At 40.9% G+C, this 13,416-nt stretch overlaps 1 protein-coding gene across 1 annotated transcript in view; it reads left to right on the plus strand.

The window, feature by feature from the left end:
- Positions 1-13,416, plus strand: part of SYN2 (synapsin II) — a 172,061-nt gene that overhangs the window by 51,420 nt on the left and 107,225 nt on the right. Inside the window, exons 2-3 of the mRNA XM_071550948.1 lie at positions 10,111-10,168; positions 12,569-12,660. Coding sequence (XP_071407049.1) covers positions 10,111-10,168; positions 12,569-12,660 — 150 coding nt within the window. The remainder of the gene's footprint in view (positions 1-10,110; positions 10,169-12,568; positions 12,661-13,416) is intronic.

Here is a 13,416-nt window from a genome sequence, read left to right on the forward strand (position 1 = left end):
GAACCCATGCCATTGAATTCAGGCTGGTTTTTGTCTGAGGATCCCTTGGCTGTGACCTGCAGCCCAAGGCAGCCCTTCCTCTGGGCACTGGCAGGGTGGGTGTAGCCCACACAGTGACACAGGGATGGATCAATTCATCTCCTGAGCACTTGAGTGGTCTGTGCCACCAGTGAGTGTCAGACAGCCTTTGCAAGGCACAGCTCCTGGAGAAAGCCTTACTGAAATCTCCCAGACCTTGGAACAGACTTTGCTTTTGTGTGCACAAGAGGACAGGTCCTGTTCTCACCCCCAGCAGGCACTGGGGGAATTAATTCCTTAAATGTGAATCCTTCAATTATGTAATTATTGCAACTATTGCTAAGCATGGCTATATGTCAAAAGAGAATGTTTGCATCTTCCTTGCTTCATGTCTGTTACACTACTATTTTTCAGCATTAAATCTCAGCTCTGACACCATTTAGTTGTGCAAAATGAACAGTGCTCCTCTGGGAATGGGGAGAAACGTTGGCATTCTGTTCAGCAGTGGCCTCTGCTCCTCACAGCTGGGAGGGCTCAGGGTTGCTGGAAGGGCTCAGGGTTGCAACACAACCTCATTGGGGGATGGCTGCTCCATCCACTGGCACCCATGGAACCTCAGAGCCCCAGTGGGAGCTGCAGTGGGTGCCCCACATTTAGCCCTGGAGCAGCAGTGCAGTGCACAGCAGACACTGGGGATGAGCTGGGACTCAGTGCATTCCACTGTTCAGGGAGCACTGAAAACTCAGCTCACTTCGTTTTACAAATGATGTGGAGGGTGTGAGCCGTTGTGGGATTTTTTATTATTATATTCTGTAGTTGGACCGAAATGAATGTGTGTCTCTCACACAGAGAGTTTGTGTTTTTAATTCAGCTCCTGATTGGAGGCACTATGAGCAGTGAGGTGTTTGTGCAGCTGCTGCACCAATGCCTGTCAGACACTGCTGTCACAAAGTCATGTTTCTCAGCTCTTAGGGCTCCTCCTCTGTCCCTACACCCTTGAGGCTCGGGGGCTGTTTTGTGTGACAGATCCAGTAGATTTCCCTGACTTTCAGCTTTATGGACTCTTTTTGTGTAGGCATTTTTGGAGTCCATATTTCCAAGGTCAGCCTTACCTGAGGAAGGGATGGGTAGTGCTTCCTGCCTACAGTAAGAGTTGTGGTGCCAGTTTACTGTAATGAAAAATGTAATTTCACTTCAGTAGTACTGGAAAATTCTATTGTTCCCTAATCCATAGTGGGAAGCTGCAAATACTCAGGAACATAGACTCTTGGTTACTTGGCTTTTTAGAGTATATTGAAATCAATAAACCAAACATGGGTATTGAAGTACAGAAAAAATGACATGTGGTTGTACTTTAAAGTAAAATATTAAAACACAAGGTGGTTAGATTAGTTTTCTAACATATTTGGGAAGCTTAAACAAAAGCAAAGAAATGGATAATGGCAAAACCATTTTCTAATATCTTGATATCCATTTGCACTGAGAATGATCAATACAATGTCATTCCAATGGCAATTGTAACTGGAGTTTCTGAAAGGAATTGGGTTTTTCTGGCAGCATTCCAGACCTTCCTCTGAAGCCAACGGGTAGATAAAATGCATGTTTCTGAGGCTTCTTCTTCCATAATAACTGATAAATTAATGTTTTTGCTCTCCTCAGCACAGTGCATAAAATCCTTCTTCCCTTGCTGGGGAAATGGCACTGGAGGTACAACTCAGCTTTCTGATACTCTTGTTTGGAGTCAGAGGAGACTGTCATGAAGCCAATGGAAACTGTGTGTATGTGAGAGGAAAAAGCCCACCTTAATAATACTCAGTAACTCAACTGAAAATAGGAGAGGGAGCATAGAAAGCATTAGCAATTACTGGTAATTTAATCCATGCTGATGTCAGTGATTAATTTCCTTGTGGGTTGTTGCTAATGCTGTGTTAAATACATAGAGAGTGTTCTTGCTGTTAATATGCTTTTTCTAGTGGATTTAAACCATACTCAGGTTGGATTTGTACTCTGTGTCATATGTAACACCCTTCACTGAGCAGGAGCAGACACCTGCCATGGCACTGGAGAATTCCCAGCACTCCCAGCCAGCTCCATGTGCCACTCCTGCCTGGCACTGCTGCTCCTGCAGGAACAGGTGCCTTAAAGCTGGTAAAGCCAGCATGACTATGGATCTATTTAGCTATTTATTTAATTTATCTAAACAAGTTTGTAGGCAATCTGATCTACATTTCTTCCTACAGAAGAGGGCAGCAAAAGCCACACACCCTATGCAGATCTATGCAGATACAAACCCAGGACTAAGTTTTCTGATTGATCTGCTCAGAGCAACTGGGCAGCACATGACTGTCTGAAGCATAAACAGAAAAACCAAAGTTTCAGTTACATGAAGAAAAAAAATTTGAAACACCAAATACTGTTTTACACTGATTTTTGGGCTCTTTTGTCAAAAGGGACCTCTGGTGTTTCTGTAAATGTGATGCTAGTGATAGAATTGGCAGAGACTGGAGCTGTGTGATGGAGAGGAAAGATCTCTGATCCAAGGAAAAAGCAACTGCTGATCTGTGAAAAGTATTTGTAGCTACAACTCATTTAAACTGAGTTCAGTATTGGTAGAGTCACAGAATTACTGCTGCAAGGGTGTAACCCTGTGGGGTTTCAGGTGGGGACAGAATGCCCAGCCTTGCCTGTGGCACCACTGCCACTCTGCCAGGGCTGGGCTGTGTCTGCACTAAGGTGTGCTGGCACTCATTGCCCCATGTTCCCCTGGGTCCTGTGACTGTGTGGGGCTCAGGATTTGGGGTCTGACAGCAAGACTGAAGGTTTGCTGTTGTGCTGCAGCTGTTTCAGCTCCCAGGGGTGGGTGGAAGGGGAGCGCTGCCTCTTCTGCTCTCTCCACACTTCCACTCTTCCCCCTCCTTCTTACCCCCATTGACCAGTTCGGTCAGAATGTCCTCCATAGGCCAAGCTCAGGAAGGGACAAGCTGCAGAGGGTTTCAGGAGGCAGTTTCTGTGTTAAGTTCAGGACCCTCAGAGGTGAAAATCCAAACAATGTGACAGCTCAACACGTTATATTCAAAGTAACACTTTGTAGTGTCTCCAGGCAAAAGTGATTCACATTCATTCACCTCAGAGTCCCAGACCTTCGAGGCATTTGAAACACCTTAGAGAACTTAGTATAAATAGAAAAAATAGAAGGCAGATAGATTTCTGCTAGAGGTTATATTAATAATATGGATTCAGTGCCAAAGGTTCTTTCTCTTCATTCTGGTTTATGACTTTTCAGATGTTGCCAGAAGTCACCTCCTGGCAGTGTAAAATCTTTCAGGCTCATTTTATTTTCTTTATTTACATAAGAAAATTAAACTAACATATCTCTAGATTATATTTTTAGGCAGCTTGGGTTTTTTTCTATCATAAGCCAATCACCAGTGGCTGAATTGTGGGACATTTTTGCCACTGAAGGTAACTCAGAACTCAGCATGGTCTCTGTTCTGAACAGTAGGACTGACCATTAACAGCTTGTGCTGCTCTGTCTTGGTTGTCAGCAGAGGAGTTGGAAAGAGTGAATTTGGTTGGTAGGAGACCTGGAAATGACAGATTTCACTTTGTTACCTCAGCCTGCAATATAATTCCAGCAGCAGATACGGATAAGGACCTTCAGCAGCTGGTTCAGAGGATGCACTTTGAGTCCTCAGCACTGAGACCCACCCAAAGCTCCACCAGGACCCAGAGCAGCAGTTTGGAAATTTGGCTAGTGTTGCTTTCCTGGAAAAAAGGTGGAAATTTCTGTTCATCTCATGAGTGCAAAATATTTTTATGACCCTAACCCTGGGAAAATATAGTAGTCCTTCTAATGAGTCTAACAGATTTGGAAAAGGTTATAATATGTTGCATCATGTATTAGGTCTTCTACTGATGAGGGAATGAACATTTTAAAATACTGTCACTTATCATCTCATTTGCAAAAAAATGCCCACAGAAGTTACATGATGACTGTAAATCTTGCACAGAAGTAATGGGCTAATGGTAAATATTATATAATACTATGTAATATTATATAATCTGAGGTGTGGGATTTTGAGACATTACCAGAAAGGCAGAGCAGTGTTTGGGCATGAAAGAGGATTTACTTCACCTTGAGTGGGCAGAAAATGAGGCATTTTCAGTTAAGCATGTTGCTCAAAAGACCCAGAAATTTAAGTTCAAATGAGAGATGCAAGAGTAGGAGGCACTTTCTTCATCATTAGAACTCCAGAAAACACTGTGTTAAGGCACAGAGCAGAGGGACAAATAGGAGGGCTCCAGATTAAAGCAACAAAGACAGTTTGGGGGCTGGAAAGGAAGAAATGGCTCTGTTTTGGTTAAATAATCAGAGCACAGGAGATCCCATCCTGAGACATGCCAAGGGATCAGAGTACTTGTTAAATAGAGAAGGCTGGTAATAAATTAGGAGAATAAATAAGGGTTTGAAACTCTGAAGGTGCCACACATAAAGCTGTTGTGAAAAAACCCCTTTCTAGCATGAGGATTATGCAGCACTGACAGGGAAATGAAATAATTGCTGCTTAATAAACTTGTGTTCTTTATTTCTAGATGGTTTATGCTTTATCCTCAAATAAACTTTTAGAACTGAATCTCTTCAGGCAGCTTCTCTACTGTCTTGGCAGGAAAGTCCTCCACTGAAGAGTGTTCACTGTGTTTTTTCCTGGATTTAGCCATCCCTGGGGGAAGGGTGTGAGGGTCCAGATCCTCTGCAGAAGAAAGGCACAGTGAAGCCTCAGACCCTGTGGGTAGAAGCACTTTCTGGTCTTTTTTATGAGCAGTGTTATCTTCCCCTTGAAAAGGCTGGACCAGGACTTAGAGAGAAGAACTGCTTTAGTCATGTCCTGCCCGTCATATTGAAAAAAAAAAAAGCTTTTATGGAATTAATCAAATTTGGGGTTTCTGTGATTTGTCATCTCCTGCTGTGATGACTCCAAAGAGCAATCCTTGTGTCCTTGCCATTGCAGAGCTTCCGCTGGATTCCAGCTGAGTGATTAACAGCAAAATGTGACTGGCTTGATACAAATGTGAGCTGTGGAACCTGTTAAAATAACCTGTGCTGTGTCAGAGCCAATAAAATGTGCTGCTGTGCAGATTTACAGGCTCCTGGTAATGGAGATTATCATTAATCTGATGAAATCCAGCTCGACAGGGAGCACTTCTAAAGCTAAAAGCCACACATTTGATGTGTTCTGTCATTTGTTTTGTGGTGATGGTCTGCTTCTTCTGAGGCTATTTCTGTATGAAGTAATGGCTTGAGCAAACATAACTGCTGTATGAGAGAGTGAAATACTGGCTTGGTTAAGTGCCAAGAGTATAACTTCACATTGCAGAAGCAAAAAGAGCATGTTTTAAATCTAAATAGGTCTTTGCAGACCCCGAGCAACACCTTTAAGAGTATCAAGGTCTTTAAAAGGCAGGTTTCAAGCAGGATACTTATTTTTTGTAAGTCTTTTATCTGTCTCTTGTTGCAGAAACCTGGAACAGTAAATAAAAGAGAGTCCGTAAATCAGCATGTTTACAGTATTCTTAATAAGTGCTTCTATTCAGTGATGATAACCTTGTCAGAGCTGCTCCAGGTGAGCAGTGTTGGCAGCCTGGCATTGGTGGGAATGCAGAGGAGCAAATGTTGGCACTGTTGGATGCAGAGCACGTGGGTGGGGAGAGACATTTCCACTGGTTTCAGCAGATTGTTATTTAATTCCCATCAAATTGAGAATACTGTGCAAATGCTTAGTTGTTGTAACAGTTTCTTATGGTTTTCATGTATTTACAAAAGTCTTCATTTTTTAAATAGAATTAAAGAATTAGTTATTTCTATTCAGATTTGGACTTGAAGACTGGACTTGCTTTCTCTTGAACATTTTCTGGTCTGTCACTGAGTAAGACAACACTTTTTAAGGCCAAGGAAGTCAGGCTGAGCCTGTGGCATTGGTGTGCCAGGAACTGCACATGAACCAGCTATCTGAGGATGTTGTGTGCATTTGGGTGTATCTGTACATTCCCTTGCCTGAAGTGCATCCCACCAGCTGCTGACAGATGGTGCCAGTCTGCAGTTTGTGTGCTCTAGAGGGTGCTCCTGATCTGAATGATGGACAAACTTTTGCCCTGTTGCAGCAATTATTACACTACAATTATTTTAGAGTAAATGGTCTTCTTATTGATCAGATCAGTAATTTGTTTTGACTTTAATAAAGGCTGTTGCTCATCAACTCATCACTGTGTTCATGCAAATTGCTGTGGTATGAACTTATTGGAACAACTTTTTCTGGTTGATTTTGCTGTCAGTCCAAAGTAGCAGTTTTAGTGCTTCATTTCTCTGGAATGGAACCCCAATGAGAGCAGACTGGTCTCATGGCACAGAAAAATACTGTGGAAAGGAATGCAGATCCTGTGTGGTGGAAGAGGGAAATACATCAGGTCTTTTTTACATACTTGAAATACCTCTAATGATTAATGCTTAATTCATTGTCCTTGCCAAAGTTCAGGAAGCAGTAGGACTTTGTGTCAGGTTGCACCTTCTGTATTTAATTTTAAATGTGTGAAGTTTGCATCCAGAAAATGAATTGTGAATTGTGAAGCAAGAAATGCATCAATATCACATTTATTTGGAAGGATTCTGACTGGAAGAGGTCACTGGTGGCTGCAGTAGCAGCATCCCTACTGGAGCTGTCTCCTTCTCCCAGCTGGGTTTGCAAAGCACTGCTGGAGTTTCACATGGACAATGGTACCATTTCCTTTCCTTCTCTTCCTCATGTGCAATGCAAGAAACCATCACCAATGGGCAGCCAAAGGCTACCTGAACTGGGGCATATTTGTTTTTCCCTGTTCCTCATGCTGGCAGCTCCCCTTATCCTCCTCCCCATGCCCTCCCAGAGCCCCTGCCCCTGAGAGCTCCATGCTTGGCACCAAGAGGAATGAGGCTTAAGAAGAATTTTGAACTATAATTGAGTGGATTTCTGTAAATCTTTTGACTTTTGTTCCACATCTCCCTGCAGTAAAAAAAATAAATTAATGCAAGTATGTAATTAATGTCATTACAGTAGGATTGCACATTGCTGATATTGAAAATGGGAAATAATTCAAGCAGGGCATGACTACATTTCTTAGGTAGAGTTAATAAAATAAAAGTTAGGTTCTACTTCACAGCAAAATCATGCTAAGAATTTCTTAGAGTTTGTTCTGAAATGCCTGATTCATGAATCTGTAAGCTATTTTTTAGAGATATCAAGATAAATTCTTGCAGTTTTTTGCACAACATTTGGAGAATATTGTGGAATATTATAGATTTTTATAAAACTTGTTCCTAAAGTGGCTTTGGAATTAAGTCTCTAAATGATTAAATGTTGTGTTTGTTTTCCAGCCCCAGATTGCTTAACTTCAGTCCTTACTATTACTGTTTATTTTCAAAGCTGAAGTCATTTGTTGAAATGTGAATCATGCCAGAGTTTAGCTGTTTGGAGGTTGCCTCATCTAAATGATGTTTAAGTAGAAAGACTGAATTTAAAGAAATATCACCTTGCTAATTATTAATTAACTAATATTTTGATTATCTCACGAACCAGTATGTGCAATGGACTTTGGGATAAAGAGTGGAAGAGTCTGTCTTTGGCTCTTTGTGGTTTTCCAGTTTCATTTCCTCTCTCAAAGAGGAAATCAGTTGCTAACACTTGTTTGGGTGAGCCCTGGGGGAGGTTTAATCTCTGTGTATGGCCAAGATACAATTCAGCTTTGAAAATACTGAATATTATTCTGAGCTTACTTTTCAGTGTTCAAGAGACAGTTGCAGAATAATGTAGCCAACATAATTCTATTTAAATTAAGTTTGTGTCATGTGATGTCCAATGATGCATTTACCTCACCTGTTGCTGCATCAGAACTAAAATCCAGGAGCTCATCCTGTTCCTAACAGAATTCATCAAAAACATTGCTGTTCAAAGATTTCCAGAGGTAATATTCATATTCCCAACATGGGATTTCAAAACAGATTTGGAAAGAAAAACAAATGATTGATGATATTTCTGTAATTTTGACTTGTGCTACAGGATATTTAACTTCTACTTTTGATACTGGCAAAAAATACCAGATAACACTGAGCTGAGTAATGTACCTCGTGTGGTAAAACAATGAATTTCAAACTTCACCTTCATGTATATTTATTGCAAGAATACAGGATGAACCCTTACCACAAATGCTTTCTTCACTGTTTTCTTCTTACTAGTTAGATCTTCGGATAGAATTAATTGTTAAGCAATATTGTAGTGTGTGATTTCAGTATAAACACTTGCTTTGCTTTCTACCATCCATTATCTGTAACACCTAAGATATTCTTAAGAAATATGGTACCAAAGGAAGTGTTTCCAGTTGTCTATCATGAAGTTTTGTTCTTCCACTACTAAAACCTGGCGAACCTCTTCTGGCCTGTGGTGGGAATAAGGTTTTCCACAAGCAGAGATGAGTTGTTGCAATCTGCAGTGTGCACTGCTCTCACTGGGGAGGTAGATTGCCTGGGTTATAACTGCTTTTTGTCAGGCATTGAAAATGGACAGAGTTGATTTTTTTAACACTTGAGAGGATGTTCTGTGGTGTTCTGGGTTTCGACTGTGCAACATATTTGTGCTTGCATGTAATAGAAGTGGGAAAGGTTCTCTGAGCTTTGGCTTGCCAAAGAAAGCACAGAGACACTGGGACCAGATCCTTGCTCCAGCTTCAGAGGGTTGGAGTAGTAACCTTTGATGAACAGATTCACACTGTTTTTAAATCCTCTTTTACTCTAAGGCAGATCCATGCTGCCTTAGGGGTACATTGGCCAATATCCTAGATAAATGTACTTCTCAGGCCTGGGAGACTGGAGCAGGGAATTCATCACAGCAGTCTGGGTGCATAATAATTACTCATAAGCTTCCTTCACATTAATTACTTCATCTCAAGTTACAGTCCAGAGAAAGCAAAACTGAGCAGTAAACCAGGCACTCGCGAACTTGACAACATCTTCAGCCCCCCTGATGATTTCTTTAAAAACAATGTAAAGTTTCTAAGCACAGCTTTTCCAAGAAACCATTTTCTAAATAAACTGTGTAAATAATGATGGACAGGAGTGGTTCTTAGGCAGTGGTTGTTAAGCAGTGGTTGTTAGGCAGTTTTTATCAGGCAGTAGTTGTTAGGCAGTGGTTGTTCATTACGCAGTAGTTGTTAGGCAGTAGTTGTTGGCAGTGGTTGTTGGCAGTGGCTGTTAGGCAGTAGTTGTTAGGCAGTGGTTATTAGGCAGTGGTTGTTAGGCAGTGGCTGTTAGGCAGTGGTTATTAAGCAGTGGTTATTAGGCAGTGGTTTTTTGTTAGGCAGTGGTTGTTGGCAGTGGTTGTTAGGCAGTTGTCAGGCAGTGGTTGTTAAGCAGTGGTTGTTTGTCAGACAGTGGTTATTAGGCAGTGGTTATTAGGCAATTGTTGTTGCAATGATTGTTAGGCAGTGGCTGTTAGGCAGTGGGTGATAGGCAGTGGTTGTTGCCAGTGGTTGTTAGGCAGTGGGTAACAGGCAGCGGTTGTTAGCCAATGGTTGTTAGGCAATGGTTGTTTGTTGGCAGTGGCTATTAGACAGTGGTTATTAGGCTGTGGTTCTTAGGCAGCAGTTGTTAGGCAATTGTTGTCAGGCAGTGGTTGTTTGTTAGGCAGTGGTTATTTGTTAGGCAGTGGCTGTTAGGCAGTGGTTGTTAAGCAGTGGTTGTTTGTTAGGAAGTGATCGTTAGGCAGTGGTTGTTAGGACTCCTTTTAGATTAACAAATAACTGTGAAACATGTATTGCAGTATGTTTTAATATTTCTGGTAGTTTTCACTTTAATGTTGAAAGTCACATTATGCTTTTTATCACAAAATACTCTGTGATGGACTATTAAGAATACAAGGATGTCAAAGGAAGAATTGTGCATGCGTAGTAGATGGATACAATTAGTATGTATATGTATTTTTAAGACACTTGAAGGTCATACAAGTAGTTTTTCTGTAGCTACTGATTATAGATACCTAAATCCTTTTTTCTCTCCCATTTTTGCTGCAGGGCCAAGGCTTTTCGTGGAAAAAAGGTCCATGGAGAATATGACATAAAGGTTGAACAGGTAACTGACTTACTCTGTTATCTTTATATTTGTGTATTTTTACAAATACAGATATGTAATACATACCTCCCTGAAGGAATTTAAAGGGCATGTAGATGTGGCTCTCAGGGATGGGAGTGAGTGGGGGCTTGGCAGTGCTGGGCTGATGGCTGAGCCCATGACCTGAGAGGGATTTTCTAGCCTAAGTGATTCCAAGATTCCATATGCATACACATAGAGACAGCAAAGCAGTGATGTCTCCCCCTCCCACTGCTGTGTGGCACTGAGCTGCCAGCTGGGCTCAGACCATACCAGCCTTTTTTTTGGCACTCAGTGTGGGCTCCTTTTAGAGGATTTTGACCATAATTTGCACAACATGAAAAACATCTTGTATTCAAAAGTTGTTGCTTAGAGACTGTGGAGTTCCCAGACACTCCGTGAATTACTTGTGGCATTTCTGTATCACTAATTCCTCACTCAAGAATATATATGCACTCTGGTTGCAGTGCCAGTTTAAAAACCCCCTACAATAAATAGGAATAAACATGGAGAGATATTCAAAGTGTGTTAGAATTATGGCTATTTTAATTAAACTGTATCTGAAACTAAGGAAGTAAATAAGTATCTTACTTACTTTTCTCAGTTTTACTTACTTTTTCACTGCTTTTTAATCTTGAATTCTACAAATAGATGCTACTTTAAGAAACATCAGCATTTAAACTGAGATGTTTTGTCATGGAATTTCAAAGAGTGAGGGGAAATGATCACTAGCTGTGTGGGTCCAGCTTATCTAAATTCATTGTAATAGTATGGCATCCATTCTTTCCACCACTGAATCTCTGCTGATGCTCTTGGCTTGGAAAAATGGAAGGCTTTGCCAGGGATCTTCAAGAGTATTGAGGGAGAGGCAGGAAGAAGAAGACAAGCTGTTTTGTCCCAAAGTGCCACTCACACCTAGATCAGAGCATGTATTTGACATCACACACACTGTCTCTTTAATGTGGACAAAAGCTCTGTTTAAGCCTGGAATTTCCTCCATGTGATGTGTTGTGGGACCAGAATTGCCTTTAATAAGTGAGAGACTGGAAGTTTATGAGCCACTCTGATCACTTTGTAACTGTGGCAATTTAACAAAAATAGTTATTGACAACTCCTTCAGTGTTCTGGTGCTTCTACCAGAGTGTTATTTATTTTACACTGCCTACAGCAACCTGTCCTTACACAACAATATTTCCTATCATGTTCAAAGCTTTTAAAATGGTTTATTAATTGGAATGTTCAGTTGTCAGTCTCAGATTCAATAGATGGTAAATGATTCTTGGACATATTTCCTTCTCCCGCCATTTGTATGGTTTTTACAATAAGCTTCAGAGTATCCCCTGTACTTGGAATTTTTACAATAAACTTCAGAGTGTCCCCTGTGCCTGGAATGTTGTAACACTGATCCCAGAAGGTGTAAAAGTGTGGGGGACTGGAAGAAGTGAGCTCTGTGCTGGAAATGAAGCACACACTGCAGCTCTGGAGCTGAACGGGGGTGGGAAGAGTCAGCACTCCCCTAACTGGGCACCAAACTGGGAAAGCCTTCACACATTTTCCTGAGGAAGACTTCCAGTGATACCATTTTTCAAGAGGAGACTAATGAGAATTGTGACACTCTCTATTCTGTGCTGCTGCCTGGGACAGCAAAGACGCTTTTATTTATCCCCCAGAAGACAGTTGGCTGCATTTCAATTCTTCTGCTGGGTAATGTTATTGTGAAGAGCCTTGAGAGCCCAAGTGAAAGCCTGGGGATAAATGAAAAACATCCTGTCCTTTCCCTTCAAATAACTGTAGATTCAGAGTATGGGAGCGGTTCCTGTTAAATTCCACATTTCCACTGTGAGAAGACTTTTGAAAAAGTTCTTTAATTGTGAATTTTGTGGGATAATTGTTCATTAGCACCAGATCTTTTAAAAAGAAGAGTAAGTGCAAATGAGGGAAATAGAAAGGGGTACACTATATGGAGAGTCAGTAAATTCTACAAGAAAATATAATTTTTATCCCAGTTATTTTAATGCTGCTTTTGTCCTATTTTCTTCAAAACTTTATGTAAGTGTTAAGTCTGTATTAATCTGCTTGATAACACCATGCAAAGCAAAAATGTAATCCCTACATTCTATGCAGACATGAATGAGTAAATCCACTTGCTACTGCCCCACAGCCCATTTTCATAAAAGCTTTTAAATTTTGCTTTCTTTGGATTAGAATTTGTTCAGATATGACGTGCCATACCTGGCAAATACTGCTGAATTAAGGCCCTCTTGGTGCTCAGTGTGTTTCAGAAGTGTATTGTCAGCAGTTCAGACACTAATGCTTAAAATAAGGAATTTAGGAAAATAAAGGTAAAATAAACCAGACTAAATGTGAGTCTTGTTTTCATAGGCAGAATTTTCAGAAATCAACTTGATAGCCCACGCTGATGGCAATTATGCAGTGGATGTCCAAGTCATCAGAAATGGCACTAAAGTTGTCAGGTAAGAAAAACTTCATAGAAAAACAACAAAAAGCAACAAATGGCAAAATGAGTTTATGCAAAAGGTGCTGAATGGCCTTTTGTATGTGTGCAATAGGGGCTTTGGCTGGTGCAATGCACCTTGGCCATGAAAAATAGCAAATGAAGCACCTGAGCACAGAATGTGTCCTGTTGGTGACAGCAAGGACATGTCTGGGCACTTGGATCACAGCAAAGAGAGGTTTGATTGAGAAGGGAATGAACTCCAGTATAAAGAACACATAACTGGGAATTAGGGTTATTGGTTTAGGTTTTATTATTGCTTCAGAAAGACACACAGCCTTGGTGATTCTGTGATTTTCCCAGATGAGCAGAATTTATTCCCAGGGTTGAATATTTGCTATTGAAACAGGACAAGTAATAACACTTTTCTAAGGGCAGTTACTGGAACATCATGGTCTAACATTTCTGTTTAAATGCCTGAGATTTCCCAATAGGCTGTTTTGTCCAAAAAAGATGATGCCAATTGAAGACAGGGTAAATTTAACATGATTTTTCAGTGAGGACATCAACAGCCTTGTAAACATAGGGGAAGAAAACAGGGATATGTCTGGGCAAAGTAAAAGCTTAAGTATTAGCAATATTTTATCAGGAAATGCTTTATCTTATCTAAATTGTGAAATTGCTCCTATTTTGGCTGGTGCAGTTAAGTGTGAGTGAAGTATGACAGTTTTTTGGCTGAATTGCATTCAGAAAGGTAGAGCCAACAGTGACCTTG

This window comes from Pithys albifrons, chromosome 3, assembly GCF_047495875.1.
Source record: "Pithys albifrons albifrons isolate INPA30051 chromosome 3, PitAlb_v1, whole genome shotgun sequence".
NCBI classification, from domain to species: Eukaryota; Metazoa; Chordata; class Aves; order Passeriformes; family Thamnophilidae; genus Pithys; species Pithys albifrons.